The sequence below is a fragment of the Lepisosteus oculatus genome, chromosome 3 (genome assembly GCF_040954835.1).
Source record: "Lepisosteus oculatus isolate fLepOcu1 chromosome 3, fLepOcu1.hap2, whole genome shotgun sequence".
In the NCBI taxonomy this organism is placed as follows: Eukaryota; Metazoa; Chordata; class Actinopteri; order Semionotiformes; family Lepisosteidae; genus Lepisosteus; species Lepisosteus oculatus.
Genome location: NC_090698.1, coordinates 22,607,726 through 22,628,853, shown reverse-complemented (window position 1 = coordinate 22,628,853; position 21,128 = coordinate 22,607,726). Strand labels below are relative to the sequence as shown.

Genomic DNA, 21,128 nt, shown 5'->3' with positions numbered 1-21,128 from the left:
ATGTTTGGGACTTGATTTGAATTTACTGCTGCATTTTATAACAATAGTTGCAAATCCAGCTGCTGCGTTGCATTCAACCAGATTCTCTTTTGTTTTACCCAATTATAATGTGAGCCTTAGATTTAGCCTAATATATTCTGATCCAGTAAAGCAATATCTGGAGCTTTAGGTTCTGACTTGCATGTTGCTGGTTGAGTGCATCTGTGAATGCTTGAATGGGTTTAGTCTTTTCCCTTTAGCTGTTACATCCAAGCTGTGCAGCTGAGCATTCATATACAAGAGTCATATTTTGGAATTGTCAAATTATGCTGAAGATTATGGGTCACAAGCTGCATTTACAAACCAATAAGACAATACTTTCTTAGAAAATCACTATTTAAGGGGATTATCACAAAATCAAAGGCTTCTTTAAATAGTGATTCACTGTTACTGAGTAATACTTTATTTTTCTGTTTAGTAAAGTCCTTTTTATTTGTTTAATCTAAAACCCTAAAAATGACTTTAAGTTAATAAAATTAACTTATTTAAAAAAAAACTTAATAAGGAAAGTCATAAAGTAATGTCTTCAAAACACATGCAAGTTTTAACACCTATTCCCTAATAAGACAAAAAAAATTACTGAAATAAATGTTGTATTTTTTAAAGGATGATGAAGACTCCTTTGTGATGAAAGCAATTATTCATGCCATCAATGATGACAATGTCCCTGGGCTGCAACACCTTCTTGGATCTCTGACAAGTTATGACATCAACCAGCCTAACAAGGTAGAAATACAGACTCTGAATTTCTCAGCAGTAAATTTTGAAGACTTTCTTTATAAAGAAACTCCATACATGTTCTGTAGCTCTCATGCAGGTACCGTTTGTTTTCAATAAGAAGGCCATTTGGTAAAAAACAGAAGGTGAAAAAAGCACTAGACAACTTTTCAATTTTCTGCTTTACATGAAAAGCTGTGTGTAAAATCAAGTAGAGTGATGGCAGTTTTCTCAACTGAAAAGTGTAAATAGCAGTATTTTGTGTAAGAAAAAAAATGTTTAATAGTTTTCTCTCAGGGTCTAAATGGGGTTTGGTAAAAATAATGTTTTTAAAGGGTCTAAAACAGTTAAATATGATAAAAAATTTAAGGCCTCACAGTACAAACTGTAGTTCAATCCCAAAATGCAGGTTTTATATACAGATCATATCGCAGAACACTGGATATTATTCAGTTCTGAGACATTGCTAAAGAAAGCAATGACAATTATGTTTGTGTTGTTAAGTGAAACTTCATGGGGGAGGGTTGTGATAAATTGTTTTGCACAGCAAAAAAATAATGACCATTGCATCACCAGGAGGCATCCAGCTCTGCATCTTTTTGGTTAACTTGCATGCTTTATTAATACAACGTTTTCCCTTACACTGTGTGCATTTTTTAACCTTGGATGATAACAGAAAACGTTTGAAATACTGCTTAAAACGTATCAAACTACTGCAACATATAAAAACTGACATATTTATGATATTGTCGTTGTTATAATTCCCTCAGTATAAATATGCTATGAATAAGAAATGACGTGTGAAATTAAGTTGCATAGTTGCAGGTGTTAATTGTAGATTAATCGTTTTTCATGCTTTAGCATGGAACACCTCCCCTTCTCATAGCAGCAGCATGTGGAAACATTCAGATACTTGATCTGCTGATGAAAAAGGGAGCAGAGATTCAGGCACAAGACAAGGTAGGAATCATGCAGGATACATGTGGTTATGGGCAACCTCTTAATTACAAAATGCATGAATGAGTCAATAAAGACACCACCCTGTTTCCTGCATAGTTCTGGTCTCAGTAAATTTATAGTGGATATTTCATAAATGCAATTTTTTTTAAATATATTTAATACATTTCAAAATGTATATGTGGGTATCTATGCAATGATACTCTTAATTATTTTTAATGAGTACCATGGCTTACTAATACAGTGTATTTCTTAATTTTCCTTTAGCTATACTATGATAAAACAGTCACCTGTGAAATGTCTGTATTGCTAAATATATATGGTTTTCAAAAGGAGAAATCACGGGCAATAGCCAAGGTCCTGTTAATCTTTCTTGTCATTATATTACCTGTTCTAATGGCTAACCTGTTTCTACTCCACAGTGTGGTGCAAATGCCATCTATTATGCAGCTCGAAATAGTCATGTAGAAACCTTAAAATTCCTCAATGAAAGAAAGTGCCCCCTGGATGTTCAGGATAAGGTAAATACACCACCACTGCACCGTTGTACATCTGCTTTCTGAGAGGCTAATGTGCAGCAACAGAATGCTAAAATGTACTGTTGCCATAAAATAAGGCTTTAACATTCATATAATTATGAAGCGGCTAATTAAAAAAATGTGCATGGTCGCCTATTAATGTACTTTTCAGAATATTACTTGTCGTTACCATGGATACAGATCTGGCTGTGAAATGTACCCTGTAACACCTCTTAGTTTTTTACTTTCACTGTGAGTTCTGCACAATTTAATTCCAAGAATTTGGTCTTTCAAATATCATTTATTATTTTGATACAGGGTCTGAACTGCCTACACTTTGAACTGCACAGGCAGGTTTTCAAGTTCTGTTTCTTAGTTTGTATTTAAGGGAAGTTATTAAGAAGGTGGTTTCTTTGTAAAATTTCGCTCATGTAATTTAAGTGCAAGGATTGCTGTATGTCTGCTCTTCAGATACTCATCAGGCATGTGAAGCTTCTCTATTACTTACTGGGGTGTCTGATCATCTGACATAAACATTATTGCATGAAAAGATAAAGAATATTTCTTTTAAATTAATGCTGCTGTTATTAGTCAGTGACTATGTATTATCACTTATCAATAATGTGCAGCACATTATTCCCCTAAAGTTGAAGACCATTGTACATTAATTTGATGATTGTGTAACAAAATTGATAACGCAGCAAGAACAATAATAAAAAGATGATAATACTCGAAAATGTATTTTTCCTTGGCAGTCTGGAGAAACCGCTCTTCATGTTGCTGCCAGGTATGGGAATGTAGATGTGGTCCAGTACCTCTGCAGTATTCAAGCCAATCCAAATGTGCGAGACAAGGTTTGTGTGACTTGATTTTAACACCATCTTGGCTTTCACACCGTCCCTGAGAATATAATGCTGTGCATGCTCTAGTGTCGGCTTTCTTTTCTGCTTTTGAAATGTTAACTGTCGAGTCACTAGAAATGTACTTGATGGGTATTTTCCAGATTCAATTAAACAGTGTGAAGCAGTGCTTCAACTGTGTTAATATCTAAAGTCATAAAAGTTTAGTTAAACCTAAAATGGACTTTTTCTACAGGAGCAGGAAATTCCCTTACATTGTGCAGCCTGGCATGGTTATTATCCCGTTGCCAAAGTTCTCTGTGAAGCTGGTTGCGATGTCAATGTTAAGAATAAAGAAGGGGAGACTCCTCTTCTGACTGCCTCATCCAGAGGATACCGAGATATTGTTGAGTGCCTGCTGGACCATGGTGCTGATCTGGATTCCACAGACAAGGTGAGATAGCACTGAGATGATTTTATTAATGTTTGCCAGAGAAACCTTTTTTATATACTCTTAGCAGAGACTTCTTGAGTCAAACACAACTTTAACAGTTCCGATCGTTATGTAGAAAGACATTAATTAATACAATGTAAGGCCACTTAGGCATGTGGTTACATTTTTTTTTCACGAATGAAAGCTACTTGAAAATGAAAAGCAGTTTAGCCTTGCCTTTCCTTAAAATATTCGTGTCACAGATGGCAATGTAGTATACCTGCTTATGTGCAATTTATTGTCCAGTTGCACAAATACTTAACCACTTCACTGTAATTAATTTTTTGGTTTTGTGAAATGTAAGATTTCTACTATAGATTTTGAACTCATGAACCTCTTGTTATATTAAAAGCAATGAAAAAAGTGAATTCAGTATTATCATCATAGAAAGAAGCCAGTTATGTCCAGCGTATCATGAAAACAGTGCTTCATGGCATCAATTTCTTGAAAACTGCATGAGCACCTGCTAGCTATGGAGTCAAGTCCTGGTATGAATGAATCAAGGTTCTGGTAAAACACACTGATGGATATCAGAGTGTATGGTACAGATGTGCAGAATGATATGCTAATTAAACAGCTCCAAGTGAGATAGTCTGGTCTGGAGTGCCATACAAGTGGAATCACTATAGAACTCTACTTGTAGCTACTTATAGGAAAATAGTACTGCATAGCATTATATTGGTTGATACCTAGGTCTTCAGTTCCTTCCCTTCTTGCGGGTTTATCCTTGTGCGCAAACATTCCAAGAGAATAGCACACATTTTCAGTCTGCTCGTATAAGAACATTATTCTTAGTAGGGAAGATAACCCACTGACCATTTATTGGATGAGCTAGGATGATATACTGTAGCATCTAGAGCTCAGAGACCGGTAAACAGGCACATATGATATAGATCTAGGGCTCTATGAGCTGAATGGGACAGAATCCCTCATGGCACCGCCTGCAACCGGATGTGAAGCATCCAGCACTGATGTACAGCTGGTATTTTTTTCAGTGGCGGTCACACATGCTACTGGCTGGTGACTTTCATGCTAGATCGCCTGTGGACCAACCCTGTTGTTCACAAATGTTCATCAGCATACTGAATTCTGAATTTTCTCCATAGACCTACAGATTCAATACAAATTGCACCTGCCACATAAATGATTGAAACTCATATGAAAATTCATTTCATTACATGAGGTTCACCGTTTGAGCCTTTACCTTCTGTCTGGCAAACTTTCTGTGTGGCAAACAAAGTGCTGACTCTCATGGGTATAATCCTAGGGCTGTAACACAGTGCCTCAGGGCTACTGCTGTGTGACAGTTTCAAGTATTGGGGTGTGTCCTTTCTTTCCTCACCTCTTTTGTTTTGTATTATCCACACCTCATATCATAAACACTTATAGTGTGTTAATTGATGTGTACCCAGATAATGTGATTTATACGCTGTATTAATTTGATTAAGAAAACTAGAGCACCTTTATTAGAAAAAGAAAAGGCGCAGAGACCCAAGAAATACTTTCTTGCCGTATTCCATGCTTTCAGCTGGAACAAAAAAGATCTGGAGTTTGGCAGTAATTCAAATACAATAAACAACAGGAAGAGCTATTGTAAAACATTACTGAACATAAAGAAAAAGAATGTGCCTGCATTATGAGTTAAAAAAGGCAATACATTTGTAGTTCCATATGAATAAACAGATCCTTGACACGATGGCACTAATAAAAACGTTTTGTTTTACATTACAGCTAGTCATGAAAGTAAGTAGAAAACTAAGCAAGAATAATTAAACATTATTCATTCTAATATATTTTGCAACTTGTGTGTTAGAAATTTACCTGTTTTATGTCTTGGCTACTGATTAATTTGTAAGAAGTATGTTACTCTTTTAAAATGTGAGAGTTGGTCATACACATTGTATGTGCTGTATATGAGTATTTATTATTTATCCTATAATTGCACAAATATTTTTTGTATTTGATATTTAACCTCTCTGGGGATCAATATACTTCAGAATATAAAACAAAGACTGGTAATTTTTTATAGAATCTTATCAGATGTGTGAAATATTTTCTTAGAGTATCAGTTAAGGTTCCTAATCGGTTTTACGCACTTGTTCCTTGCTCAGCGTGGTAATTGAAAAGTTACTACACAATTATATGCCAGACAAAATAACAGTCATCATTGTAAATTAAAGAAAGACTAAACAAAATGTCCTTAATATTCAAAGATTAAAAAGAAACTAAAGAATTCATTCATTTTAATCTAAAAATGAATAAAACTGAAACCTTTATGCATTTTATTATATATATTCAAATTAAACTGCTTAAATGTTAAAACTCATTTTTATTTTTAATAGGTTTGACTTTTAGTCAACTAAAAATAATTATATTAAAAATGTATTCAACTAGATAAAATGTGTGACTAAAATGTGACTATGACTATTAAACATTTTAATCAACATGGCTAAGACCAAGTAAATCAAAAACTGGTGACTAAATTAACGCTGCATCTTCCTGATAGTAACTGCATTTGTCGCAGTTCTAAGCGATAAATTCCATTCAATTTGCGGCATATTTTGGCATTGATAATAAAGCTCATGCTTGGTTTTGTTTTAGGATGGGCATATAGCGCTGCACCTAGCAGTGCGAAGGTGTCAGATTGACGTGGTGAAGTGCCTCATCAGTCATGGCTGCTATGTGGATGTACAGGACCGCCATGGAAACACTCCACTGCATATTGCCTGCAAGGACGGCAATGTCCCCATTCTGCTGTCTCTTTGTGATGCAAAGTGTAGCCTGGATATTCCAAATAAAGTAAGTAGAGAAAAGATTATTTTGCATACATGTACAGTAGTAGTCTACCGTTAGTATTTCCACTATAACTTCTCTTTCTATTTTGTGTTCTTGAATTTGATGGCTGAGAGGAACAGCTCTTCATGCTCTTTAAAACACAGATTCCATTATGCCAGAGGGCTGTGTGAACCTAAGCTGATCTTTTGAGAAATGAGTCTACTTCTGCAAGTAAAGAATCTTAGGCACATCTGGAATTAGTATCTTTTAAAGAAAAAATACTTTTCTGTGATGACATTTATCCTTTATGATTGCATAATTTCCCACATAATTAGCTATTATAGTGACAGCTTCAACCTGGTATGGTAAAATATGAAAGAATGTAAAGTATTAATATCTCCTATGCTTTTTATAATTATTTAATTCTGATTAATTAGTCTGTTTCACAATATTAATCTGTATTTAATTCTTACAGTATGGAAGAACCCCACTGCATTTAGCAGCTAACAATGGATGCCTTGATGCTGTTCGCTACCTCTGTGTTGCTGGTGCTAACATAGATGCTGTCACCAATGTAAGTGTTAGCTAAAAACAGAAACAAAAATTAATCAGTTTTAATGGAATATGTAATTTAAAAAAATAATAAATTTAACCTTCTCAACCACCTGTGAGAAACTGAGTATTTATGCACCATATCAGGTTGTTTTATTTCATATAATCGTTTGTTTTTAAGTCTTTCCTTCTTAATCTGACCACCTGCTTAAACAAAGATTTTTATTTTATGTAGGATAGGTAATAATTAAGACCTACAGTAATAGTTTAAACAGTAGTGTACTAACATGCAGTAGTTTAGTTCCCTCTTCTAAAATTGTGATCAAAACTTACTTTTACTTATCAGAATTTAGTTTAGAGATTGTTTTAAATTTAAATATTTAAATTAGACAAAAGATTGTATAGGTCATCAGTAGAGAATCAAACAGAATTTCTCAAGAAAGGTGTAGTGTATATAGGAAAATGCAGATAACTCTTAAGTATTAGAAAATCTAAGGTATTGATCATTGATATTTCTGGAGCGATGCAGCTATTTTTCAATTGTATAAATAGTATATTTTTGTAATTTATTTTATGAAAGTTTCATTGTTTCCTATTGTATGTTCTGTATTTCTTTATTTACCTTGAAGAAGTACAAAAAGGCAGAATTTCAGACTGTAAACCGATGCCCTTCTTGATACAGCTGAAGGACACAAGTAAGCTTACAAAAGATTGTTCTAGTCCTTTTCAACAAGGACTTCAATTGGACAAACTGCACTCTGTGATATCGCTTGGAAAATCAGGAGTATCATTCAGGGACTTGGTTTATGGTTGATTTTCACTGAATGAACAATAAACCTGAGGATTCTTTCACTGATTACCTCAAATCCAGTGCCTTCTGGATGAGTGCTATCAATAATAAAGTAATGTCCATGTGACACAGAGGGAATTAGCCTTTATTTGTTTCCCGTCTCATATCCATCAAAATGAAAGTAGCAGTGTACTTGTCAAAATTGAGAAACTGAGCACATATAACACCACAGGGGAAAGGTGGCAGTTTTTTTTCCAATATACTATGTATTTCAAATAATACTGTAAGTGGTGTGCATGGGTCAAAAAGATGTTAAGATCAGAACTTTTTGTATACTAACATTGCAAACGTGTTTTTTTTCCTCATAAAGTCAGTCTCCTGTTTTGTAGTTTGTTGTGGAAGTATTTGCTAAGTAAAGAAGATTAATTCTAGGAGCAAGTCAGTCCATCTCCAAGCAGTATCCACTACTACTGTATGCCATGGCTACTCGATATGAGCAGATGTTTAAGCTCATTTTTTTCATTACTGATTAAAAAGAAGAATACCCGCTGTCCCCATGTCCTTAACATAAAAATAAATAAATACAAGACATAGGTGCAACACAGGTAGTTAATGCTCTTAATGTGAGTACAAACCTTGTTTGTTCATTTAGAACATATAAAGACCGTAGATAGAGTATCGAGTAGTTACACCCACTGTGCTTTAATTTCTGTAACATACTGTTTGAGAAACATTTGTTTTGCCATCTACTAATTTGTGAGTGCTGTAATTTAAGCTACGTGGTCACATATTCTGTAAGTACCATAGACAAACTTATTACTGACTAATCCTGAATTTTACCTGAACCAATTTGTTTTATTAGATGCTTTAATATTTCTTTAGTCTGTAAGCAATTTGATATTTTAGGGCTGCTAAAAAATATTTGCAATTAGAAAGCACTTTGCTACTTTGAGCACAGAAGAGGAGGACCTAAGCAGTAAGTTGTCAGAATATTTTTTAATGCTGCTGCTGCTTCTTCCATGCTTCAGTACCCATTAATTGACTACAGAAAGCCCTAAGTAAAGTGATTGCATATTGAAATGAAGAGTCATCACAGTCAAGTTGAGCCTGCTTTGGTTTTCTCTTTTATTGATTTCCTGATTATTTTTCAAGTATGCATTTCTTCATATAAAGGTATCATATGTTGCTGTATGTTCTCATTTTTCTTTTCCCAAACGATAAATGTACTGTAACACTTATAGATGATATGACATGAAATAACAAATTTTGAGGCAGCTTTTTTTTAATGTAATGTGGCTGGTAGAAGTTATTCAAAAAAGATGTCAATCCTGAGACCAGTTTGAGTTATTTATAAAAGTTAACTAATAACACTCTCACAGTAGTCAAGAAACACAAAGCAAGGTCACATGGTTTCTTTCAGTCTTTTGTGAATACTGTACTTTGGTGGTATAAGATAAAAAAGGAATGCCTTACATGGAATGCCTTAAGACAAAGTTTGATTGAATTCAATTTCAAAGGGCTTTATTGGTGTGACCAATGAATGAGAAAAGCAGAAAACATTTAGCACAACATTTACAGTAAAAAAAATATTATAAGATATTTATGGGGAAAAAAACACAAAGTAATATATACTGTACAAACTCCTATTCACAATAAGAAAGATTGCTTAGAGCGCATCACATTTAATCCTCTCCCAGTAAATCCCTACTTGGTTTGACTACCGTAAAGCACTCAGAAATAAACAAGTTTTTAGAAGGGTAGGGCAGACTACTTTTACAAACGAATCTTCCACAGGTGAGCCTTCCCTCTACACAAATGCAAAAAAAAGTTTGCTCCGAAGCAAAAATGCATCCAAATAATCAGGCAAGAATGACAACCTCTGCCTGGTGGATTTTCAAAAGGAAATGTGAAATCGCTATTCCTTGAATTTAGTCTTGTGCCCCTTCAGTAATTAATCGTTGATAGACTTTTGTTCATTAAGGAGGAATCCAGAGGTGAACATTGGTTGTAGGCTGCAGTTTACTCTCTTCTTCTTTTATTACATCTGTTTTTTTTCCTTTTTGTGTACCTCCCAGCTTGAGCTTGGTAAGTGATCCAACCATTGTGTCAGTATTCAAATTGGGCTGATAACTAGTTAGATACCACTGCAGCTATGCAAACACCTCAATACTAGTTTTATCTAGGTAATTCAGACACACTGGTGCCCGATAGGGCAAGTCACTTTCTAGGAGAAGAGACAGCAGTGAATAAGGGTTTTAAAGATGCAACAATATTATTTTTTTATTTAAAGAGGTAGAGACAGGATCCACAGTAACGGATAAAAATGGAAATCCCAAATAAAGTGGTCTTTCGGCTAACTGCCTAGAAGTTGCCTTTGAAAGACTGTAATCATTAGTTAATCAGTATTGCAGATGCTAATAACACTAATTTATTCATTCAGTCAAAGTGCCCTAGACATGTTGCAAAAAATAGCACTGTTGTTACACTGTTCTGACTGCACTGTATGTAGTGGGCTGTTACAACACAGCAAGAGCCCTTGTGACAGTTAATACATCTTCTATGTGATGATGATTATGATCAAACAGAGGGCTTTATTTTTCTGCACTGTAGGCTCTTTTCACTTTTTAAGCTTTAAACACCCCCATGAAAACAAGTGATACCTATTGTTATAGCTTATCCTCCTGTCATACCGTCTCCAAGCTTGATAGGTTTATACATTTACTTCAAAAGGCCCAGAACAATAATTGGCATGTGATACGTTTCTAAATAGATCAATTGTCTTTTTAATAGGATGGAAAGACAGCAGAGGATCTTGCAAGAAATGAACAGCATGAACATATTGCAGTCTTGCTGGGGAGGCTTAAAAAGGTAATTAAGTGGTTATTATAAGCTGTTTTGTCAGACTGCAAAAGACTCTTGCTCTTTTACTTCCATTAATCAAGCTCAAGATTAACTTTTTCACTTCAAATGTATTTTTCTATCAGGCTAAATCCTTAGAGAAGCAACTTTTGCAGGTTAACCTAATGGAAAGATTAAAAAAGGTTTTGAATTGTCATAATTAATATAAGATAAGTTTGTATTTAGTTGAATGCCTACTTTAATAATTCCACACTGCAACTGGTTATTGCAGGATGCGCACAAAGGAAGCTTCATCCAGCAGCTCAGACCAACACAGAATCCACAACCCCGAATCAAGCTCAAACTCTTTGGGCATTCTGGCTCAGGAAAGACCACCCTGCTCGAGTCCCTCAGGTGCGGGATTTTAAGAAGCTTCTTCAGGAGACGCAGACCCAGGTTGTCCTCCACCAATTCCAGCAGGTTTCCTCCTTCCCCCATGTCCTCAAAGCCAACAGGTATGCAACAGCTCCCTATGAGTGAAGTACCGCTCATAGTTGCGTGACCTCCTTAATTATCCCACCTAGAAATGCTTTACCCGTTTATTTTTTCTGTCATATTTTAAGAAATCGAATGATGAAAAATCCATGTAGATTCACAGATTGCTTTAAATGTTCCCACCACTTTCTTGTTTTGTACCTGTACCAGAATCTCATTTAATCAACTAAGAAATTCAGTTTTTTAAGGTTGTCAATTATGAAGGAAACAATGCAGGCTTGTTTAAAGAATTTAAAACAATTGGGGCAATTTATTGTGACAATTTATTTCAATTGTGACATGGAAATAGTTAGCAACCTCTGTTTATCTCCAAATCTCTAAAATTGCACATCTGCACTGATTTCTCATTTCATTGATGAATGTCAACAAATTAAATAAACACTAAATTACTTTTTGTGTGGTGCACTGGAGTAATATAGTCCCAAAATAGCACAGAAAGAACACACCTGCTATCTGTTTGAATTGGTCCATATACCAATTATCAGGCTGATTTTAATTATCATTCTCAATCAGTTGTCCAAAGTGAAATTTTAAGACATTTACCTTACATTTATCCTACTAACATGTGTATGTAAATTTGTTTGCAATTTAGTCATTTCAATTACCATAGTTTGAGGTAAATTTGTTTTCTTTTTTCTTCTTTGTTCATGATACCAGCAGTCAATTCGAATGCTAGTCATTATCATATGACTGTGTAAATTGTGCAAGCAACACCTGTGAATTGAAAATCTCATTGCAACAGAATGCCTGGAGTTGTCCTTCAAATTCCTGTTTGAATTCCCAGGCTATAATGATTAGTATGTCTGTCGTGGTAGTCTCCTGAGTGTTTCAAGACTGGCGGCATTTGTAAAACAATAATAATTCAGTTGAGGAACAAGTAAAGGTTAAGTCCAGGTACAGTATGATATATTTTCAGGTGCAGATTTTTAAAATAAATTCTTCTTACAGAATTTGTTTTAAAATTCTGAAAAAAAATCTTGTCAAATACAGGTGTAGTCTAATGAACATTCAGCTTTTTCTGTAGTTTACAGTGATAACTTTAAATGGGTATTTTGAAAACATGAGAATTGACACAATAGATACAGCATAATACACTGAAGCAGAAAAAAATCCTTGTGGGGCCTTTTGTCCAATGATTTTACAGAAAGCTTATTCAAATAAAAATGAAACATGAGGCATAATTCAGTATATTTTTATTTTGTTAAATCACTAAGACAAGTGTTCCATTAAGCTGATTTCAAGGCTATGAGAGGTGGTTTGTTTTCAAAGAGAGAGTGCCATCTGCTGTGTGAAACTGTGTAATACAGTAATTACATTTCTGTGCTGTTTACAAATTCTTAAAAACACCTGTTAATCCATATTGTGATTTCGATGGTCACAAAGTTAAATGGTTTACACCTTCTCAATGCTGCATCTTAACCTTTGGAAGAAAACGAATTCTAGTAAGATAAGGTTCTTGGACATTTTACACTGTACATTTCTGTTGACCAATGAGTCACTGTGGTTGTGCACAGTTTCAGTGAGCATTTCAAACCTCTACCCTGGTTGTGAAAACGTAAGTGTGAGAAGCCGCAGTATGATGTTTGAGCCCAGCCTGACCAAGGGAGTCCTGGAGGTCTTTTCCCCAATGCACAATTCCTCTGCTGCAGATGACCAGTCCACCAAAGCAATTGAAATACAGAATGCCAACATTAATGGTATGTATGTTATACTGCATTAGGGTTAAAATGGATATTGAGAAAGATCTTTTCTAGCAGTGCTTTGTAAAACAGAACTGGTCAAGTCTGATAACATGCTTAGTATTTTAAAGCCAGATATCTCTGATTCTCAGTAGAGGTAAACGTTTTTAACTGCTTGCTCAGTCCCTTTTTTTAATTAAACTATTTGTATTAGTACATGTGGTTGCTGCTCAGTGAATTTAATGTTGCAGCCAAATTGAAAATTGCAGCTCAAGAGAATTGGAAAGATTGACTGTGGAAAAGATACAAAAATACATGTTTATGCTATGTATAGTTTTGTTAAAATGTATTTTGGGATTTTCTTTGTCTTTTAGGTGTGGGTGATTTCAACGTGTGGGAGTTCTCTGGCAATCCTGTATATTACTGCTCCTATGATTACTTTGCTGCAAATGACACCACGGCAGTTCACGTCATACTTTTCAGTTTGGAGGAACCCTACGAGACCCAGCTCAATCAAGTGACTTTCTGGCTTAACTTTCTCAAGTCCTTAATCCTGCCAGAAGAACCCATAGGTATGTTATTCTGAAGCAGTTGCCCATTGTGAGCACACAGCAGTGCAGCTTAGCCTATTTATCTTCATCAACATCAGTAGCCTTTGACTTCCTTTCCTTGTCTTGCATCCTCATGCCATCAGCTGCAGTGCCTGGAGGAGCTCTCCGGAATCAGGCACAATATTCCGGTTTGACTGGTCACACAAGCAGCTCCTTCGGCTTCCCCCTCTTAAAAACACAGAATCGACTTTTACATTTTCTTTTGCTTTGGCTGAGCTGACACTAGAAACCCCTTTGCTTGGATTTTCATTCTGAATATAGCCTACATATACATTACACTTTGAGTGCATTACGTATTTTCACCATGGTCACCCAACAGCCCTAGAATATAACGGATCAGGTAAAGAAACAGGGAAATACAATTTCAGTTGAATTAAGGCAGAATATTCAGGGAGCTCAGATTGCACAAGAGCAGAGGATAATTTATCATGCATAACTGAGTTAACAACTGTAGGATTTCAAAAACCTTCCATGGGATCTTCAGATCTCGGTTTAAAACCACCAGGTGGCAACTGCACAAATTAAAATGCTGCTTTCTTATTATTGTTTATTGTTTACACTGTTTTCCATTTTCTCTCTCATTCTCTTTCTAATGTACTTTCATAATTTCAGCCAAGCTTCCATAACTTTCAGTTAGATGGTGGTTCATTATTGTGTAAGTATAGTGTAGCATAAAATGCATTCATACTTTTGTATAGCATGTATGAATGATACAAACGTATTGATTAGAATACTATCAGTAAGTACCACAGCTACTCTTATAATGACTTCAGTGCATTCTTTTAGGTTTGTGACCTTTAGAGTGTCTGACTTTTATTATTGATAACTGTCTACCATACAGCTTATAAAAATTTAAACTTGTGATTTTTCCATAATTGCAATCTTACAGGTTTAAATATTCTTGGTAATTCATTAAGTTGGTTTTCAATTGCTTATTTCTTGTTCATTCTACGTTGACTTATTTTTTAGCATTTGGTGGAAGGATAAAGAACCCACTGCGAGTTGTGCTTGTAGCCACACATGCTGATATTGTGAATTTACCTCGGGCCTTTGGAGGGGAGTTTGGGTATGACAAGGAATTGTCTTTGCTCAAAGAAGTCAGAACTAGGTAACCTGTCTTTCCTGTCTTCATTTAATTTAACCCAAAACACTATTGACAATCTTTGTTGATCTTTTTTAACAGTAAATATAAACCTGTTCCAGTATCTTGTTTCTAACCTCAAAGGTTGTTTTGCAAGTCTGTAAAAGAAAAGATCTTATAATATGGTTGCCGACATCATTGATACATTGATCATTTGTGTTAAAAATGAAAAAGCACTTCCTTATTTAACACATGTGTATGTGTACAATGCCTGTTATCCATGGGGGGATTGGCTCTCTCCATCTTTGCAGTGCACTTAAATTTTCAAAGGGTACATATAGGTGGTATGGTATGGATGAGAACTTATTTACACGCACTTTGGATTTAATTTGAATGTTTACATCTGATTTCTTGTAGGTTTGGGAATGATCTGCAGATTTCTGAAAGGCTCTTTGTTCTAGATGCTGGTGCATCGAACTCTAAAGACATGAAGCTTCTTAGAAATCACCTGCAGGAGCTAAGAAATGTTATAATTTCTGTAAGTTACCTTGTTTTATTTGATAGGGTTTAGAGGAAGTAACAGTAATATGAAATGAGGACGAGAATCCTGCCTCAATGCCAAACAATTAATTTTTTATAGTATCAGAGTGTAACACAACACTTACACTTTTTTGAAGTCCTTTGAGTTGTAAAATAATGTGGCTGTCAACTAGAATAACTGCAAATTATTTGATTCATTTACAATTCTTAAAAATTTAATTAAAACTGTACTTGAGGTATGATTCCCAGTAAAAATAGTATTGTGTGCTTAAAGATATTTAAAATTCCATTTGTGGGAGAATGAGTGGTTAATGAAAAAGCTTCAGGAGTTTCATAGTCTTGGGGCATTGCAACAAAAGGGAAGATCTTTCTTTCCAGTACAAAGTACAAAGCAAGCCAGCATTAGCAGATATCACTCTGGGTGATAAGTGAGTAATGTAAAACATGAATTGAACAATCAGGTGCCAAATCATTCAGGGATTTCGGAACAAGTGAACATTTTAAAATCAATTCTATAACTCACTGGAAAGCCAGTAGCGGGATACCACCAAAGTAGTAATGAATGTTCTTTTTTTTGTATGCAGCTGTTTTCTTCACAATCTAAATGTAATACATGTGTATTATTTTCTCAGTATCATAAGTATTTCTTTGTGCCAATATTAGCAACACTATGCAGACAATTGGGCATTTAATAATGTGTTTAATGTATAGTTCAAAGCATTGTTTAAAATAAAATGTTTCTGCCAGATTCCTCACCTAATGCCCGCATCACACTACATGACTTTTCTTAGGATTTCAGTTGTAGCCTTCGTTTATATAATTGTAAGAAAATAACAGTGAGTTGTAGAGAGTCACAGCCCACACCTGTTACCATCAGTTGTGTAGTGTAACACCCCCAGCAAGTCAGTCATAGCACTCTTAATAGCCCCTACAACTCTCTGCAACTCGCTACAATAAAATCAAGTGGTATTTCTTCAAGTCATTATTACTATGGAAGAAAATCATTTTGTAAAGACTTTGATTAAACAATGGAAAGTTTGAAGTGGACCTGAAGCTACTTAATAATAACTAGTTTTAATAATTAATGGTTAATACTTAGTAGATGAGATAATAATAACAGCATCATGAATTTGTGGGGTATGTCGAAAAAGGAACACTGTGGTTTGTGCTTAGTTTTTTAAAATTTTTAAAGGAGAATAAGAACATTTTGTTATCCTTAAAGTAAGAGCTGCTTCAGAATGTCAGTGAACCTGTAACTTTGCATCTTTCCAATTATATTCCACTAGATGACTAGAGCATATAATGAATGCGTTGGTAGACAAACTGTCTATAAAATTAAATTATGCATGTGAAGTTATTGGAGACTAATCAGTAAGTGTTTTTGTATATGCTTTATATTTGAAAGTTTTTTTCACCACAATTGTTTGGGGAAAAGGTTTTCAATATCAATTTAAGTGACAGTTCCATGATTTAACATTTACAAAAACTGTATTTTTCTTCCCTAGTCATGTCCACCTATGACATTACTTTGTGAGAAAATCATTTCTACGTTGCCTGCGTGGAGAAAGATGAATGGGCCAAACCAGCTGATGTCCTGGCAACAGTTTGTTTTTGACATTCAAGAACAAATTAACCCCTTAATTAGTGAGGATGACTTGAGGGATTTGGCTCTCCAGTTACACAGCATGGGAGAAGTAAGTATAGCCCAGTTATGCAATGAAGAAGCCACAACTGGTGTATGTAACTAAAAAGAGCTCTGCACATTGCACTTTCTCTATTACTCATACATAATGTAACAAAATTAACAAGACTGATTTATGTATAATTAGATATACATTCTTTATTATTTGCTTAGCAGACACACTTGTGTGTTGAATTGATCCATGATTGATCTTTGGCTCAGGCAGTAACCATGGAACAACCATGTCGTCACTGGAAGGCTCTAGTACAGTCATTAAGTGGTTTCTGAACCCCAGCTGCTGGTCATGTGCTTACAGGACCAGTCTGTAGCAGGAACATTGGGGTCCAATACACACTTTTTCTTTTTCAGGCTAATTGTGACAAGCGATTGGCAGATCTGTGTCATCTGTAAACTGTAATCACTGTAAATGTGCACTGTCTAGGTGACGTTTTCTGTGTGTACATATATAAGACATATATAAGATATGTAGAGCTATAGATACAGGCATAGTGTTAAAGATAAAAATGCAAGTTGCTTTAATTTCTTATGGAACAAAGTATAAAGATAGCAGATTGTCAAGTCTAAAGAATAGGTTACATTTGGCCACTAGATGTCACTGGATGCTCATATAATCAACCACATAGCTCTTGTTAACATTTTCTCTCTTCAGATGGGTTTATTGACTAACTATACATTCTTAATGCAGAATTTTTTCAGATATTTGTTTTCCTGACAATCCTACTTTTATGGAAATTCTTTTATGGAATACACTGAAACACGGTTAAAACACATTTCTCACACGTTACACAAATCATTAAACCATTGAGACATTTTTTTTACAAATTTAAATGACATGCTTTATCGTAGAGACCATAATGATGTCAATTGTAGTCGTAGAAGACTAGAATTTACAAAATCTGTTTTCTACTAGCCCTGATGTAAAATGGCTGATTTATCTTGTGCATTTCATGTTATAACAAAAATCAGATGAGAATTGTTGAGTTACTCCTGTTTAAAAGAAATATTTTATTTAGTTTATTTTTTAAATATTTCACAAGATTTATTCAGCTTGTTCCTCAGACTAATATAAATCTCAGCTTCAGCTTGACATTGCAAGTAATACACACAACAGGAGTTTATATTTTAGTTTAAGCAATACTATAGAATATAGAAAGACTATATTGACTATTTGAATCAGATATAAATAAGATTAATATTCCTATAGCATTAGGAATCCCATTTAATTCAATTTATTTACATATTCTGTTAACTGGAAATGTTTATCGGTAGCAATGATAAGGAATGGAAAAATGTCTCTCTTGAACAAATGCAGTATTTGAGGTTCAGTTGTGTGAGAGGGAAAAATGAGAGAAAATCTTACACAATTGAGAAATTGCAGGAACAATTAGGAGTGGGTAAGGAACAGGATTAAAAATATAGTTCTTTATACTGTACCAGAAAAATGTCGTGTTCAGGAGTGTCCTTTGCAGATTGTTTGGCTACAGTGTCTAAGCGTGCCAGAACTGACTTTATTTTGTGTGCTTTGTTGTCCTTCTATTATAAACAGCTCAACATCATGCAGAGTGAAACCATCCAGGACGTGGTTCTCCTGGATCCACGGTGGCTGTGTACCTGCGTGATAGGGAAGATCCTGTCTGTCGAGACTCCTAAAGCCATACACCACTACCGGGGGCGCTACAGAATAGAGGAGGTCCAGAGCCTGGTGTCCGAGAACGACGTAGACGAGCTGATCCAGATTCTCGATGCTATGGATATCTGCGCCAGGGATCTTACTAACCCAACGATGGTGGATATCCCCGCTCTCATTAAAACAAACGGCATGCACAGGTCTTGGACAGAGGAGGACGAGGAGGATGAAGTGCTGGTCTATGGAGGCGTGCGGATAGTTCCTGTTGAGCACCTTACCCCTTTCCCTTGTGGCATCTTCCACAAACTGCAGGTGAACCTGTGCAGGTGGAGCCACCAGCAAAAGCCCGAAGGAGACGACATCCGATTGTGGACAAATGGAGTCAAAATAGCACACGGCGGGGCTGAGGTCATGGTGTTGCTGGTGAACCATGGGCAAGGAATTGAAGTCCAGGTGAGAGGAATGGATCCTGAGAAGATAAAGTGTTACATGCTACTCGATTTGATATGTAGCATTATTGATAACTTAATGGCCACTACAGTGCCAGGACTCCTAACTGTGAAATACTACCTGAGTCCACAGCAACTTAGAGAACATCATGAGCCTATCATGGTCTATCAGCCTAGAGACTTTTTAAGGGCACAAACACAGAGGGAGGCTTCCCTTGCCAACACCATGGGAGGCTACAAAGAGAGTTTCAGCAGCATCCTGAGTTTTGGATGTGCTGAGGTATACCATCAGGGAAGCCTGGGAATGGATATACATATGTCTGACACAAGTCTACTGGTAAGAAGGAAGCTTAGTCGACTTTTGGATCCACCAGACTCAATGGGCAAAGACTGGTGTCTCTTAGCCATGAACCTTGGTCTGACGGACCTGGTTGCAAAATATAGCACACAAAATGGGACTCAGGAGGAGGATGTGTTTCATTCCAGTCCCACAGCTGTTCTCATACAGGAGTGGAGCACCAACCCTGAAAGCACAGTGGGGATTTTCATGGCAAAGCTGAGGGAACTGGGGCGCAGGGACGCAGCAGACTTTCTCTTAAAATCATCCACCGTGTTCAAAGTTAACCTGGATGTTAATGGTCAAGAGACATATGGAACAACTTGCAATGGGGGGACATCCTACAACTCGATTAGCTCAGTCATATCCCGATGAAATAAAGAAGGGTTTGGGAAATTAAGTGCAATCTGAACAGAGCCCTACCATAACCAGTTTTCTAATATTAAGCAGATGATTTATACCTGTGAAAACAGTCACAACAAAGAAAGGTAATTCAGATTTGTGAAACTAGTGTTTTTCTACATTGTTACCCTCCTTTTTTATTAAACGATTATAAAGGTTTTTTTTTTGCCAAGCCAGAACAGTAGAAAAATATTTTAACGATTGTTTGTATTCTTAAAAGCACATGCATAATACTGCCATTTTGATATGACCATTCCATGAAAATGAAATGTGTGCACCCTATAGTGAGGTATCTTTTATCATTGGGTATTAATGTTTTTTATATGTAAAATAAATTACATGCTTAAAGCAGTATGAAATTAATTATATATAAATACCTGGCAGCGCTTATTGCTATATCATGTTTAAAAATATTTGAGTGCCTTTTCACAGGATGGTTTACTATTTATAGCTGATCATCTTTTTAAGTCAAAGCCCTCTACCTCCCTATTAGTCTAATGTTCACAGGCCTATCATAAAAGGGGTGCTTACCAAACTCTTTTCTCTAGACAACAAATGGCTCTGTTTCTACTCTTTTATTTGGAGATGGTACCTTTTTATGTACTGGTCGATTACCCTTTTACCATGTTTTAAAATAAAATTGACAGCAATTTTACCCTTATAAAGAAAAACAAACAGGGCAGTGTGGAATTGTGTTTAGGGCCCTGGTCCCATTAAAAGAGGTTTCTATATCCCTGACGCAGACACCAAATGTTGTGTCTTCCAGCATGGTGCTTCTGTCCACCATTTGTTCTTCATATGGGTACCACTATTGCAATAGGCTAACCTGCAACAAGGTAACATCCCCTGTTAGGGGAGCCCTAGACCTTTAATTCACTTGCTTGAGGAAGACTTTTTCCCAGTGTAAAAAAAAAAAATCACTATGGAAGTTTGTTTCTTTTTTTTAAGTTTCACTGCACTCTTTTTTTAGACACAGTGAGAGGGTATATCTGAAAGAAAAGGGAACAGGTTTATTTAAAACTTTGTACAGTGGTCTCTTTGCACAAGACTTTTGTTCTATTTATATGTTAAGTTCTTTAAGCATGTCTTGGAATGCCATGTTCTTAAAGCTTTCTTAAACTTTATAGCGTAGAAACCTTTTTATAATAAATTGTTTACCTAATGTGTTTGTTCCTGATTATTCTCCTACAATTCCAATCAGTTTTGTGTTTATGAGGAATATTATAATGTGCAGAAGGCAAATTTAGTTAGGCCTATGTTTCATAAAAATTGTAATGATTCATCAGATCGGAGTCATGTGTTTGAAGAACTGTTGATTCTAGCTCTCTTTCTCTGTTATACAACTCTTAGATTGGGAGCACTTAAGTCAATCTGTTTCACCAGCAGAGTGAAGGGCTCACTGAACCCATGGATGGATGGATAAATGAAATTTCCTCCTATTTTCTAACCATTTTATCCAACAGGGTAAAGCCGGAGCCAATCCCAGGAAACAACTCACGCAAGGCGGGATGCCAGTCCATTGCAGGGTACACACAGACACGGACACTTATACGAACACACTCACACCAGGGCCAATTTACCCAGAAGCCAGTTAACCTAGCAGCATGTCTTTGAATTGTGGAAGGGA

General features: G+C 35.7%; 1 protein-coding gene across 1 annotated transcript in view; it reads left to right on the top strand.

The window, feature by feature from the left end:
- dapk1 (death-associated protein kinase 1) overlaps positions 1-20,663 on the top strand; it is a 70,386-nt gene extending 49,723 nt beyond the window's left edge. Inside the window, exons 12-26 of the mRNA XM_015340129.2 lie at positions 646-765; positions 1,618-1,716; positions 2,136-2,234; positions 2,987-3,085; positions 3,327-3,524; positions 6,165-6,362; positions 6,814-6,912; positions 10,471-10,548; positions 10,811-11,033; positions 12,588-12,770; positions 13,127-13,324; positions 14,333-14,471; positions 14,862-14,982; positions 16,490-16,678; positions 18,233-20,663. Coding sequence (XP_015195615.2) covers positions 646-765; positions 1,618-1,716; positions 2,136-2,234; positions 2,987-3,085; positions 3,327-3,524; positions 6,165-6,362; positions 6,814-6,912; positions 10,471-10,548; positions 10,811-11,033; positions 12,588-12,770; positions 13,127-13,324; positions 14,333-14,471; positions 14,862-14,982; positions 16,490-16,678; positions 18,233-19,474 — 3,285 coding nt within the window. The 3' untranslated portion in view covers positions 19,475-20,663. The remainder of the gene's footprint in view (positions 1-645; positions 766-1,617; positions 1,717-2,135; positions 2,235-2,986; positions 3,086-3,326; positions 3,525-6,164; positions 6,363-6,813; positions 6,913-10,470; positions 10,549-10,810; positions 11,034-12,587; positions 12,771-13,126; positions 13,325-14,332; positions 14,472-14,861; positions 14,983-16,489; positions 16,679-18,232) is intronic.
- The last annotated feature ends 465 nt before the right edge of the window (positions 20,664-21,128 follow it).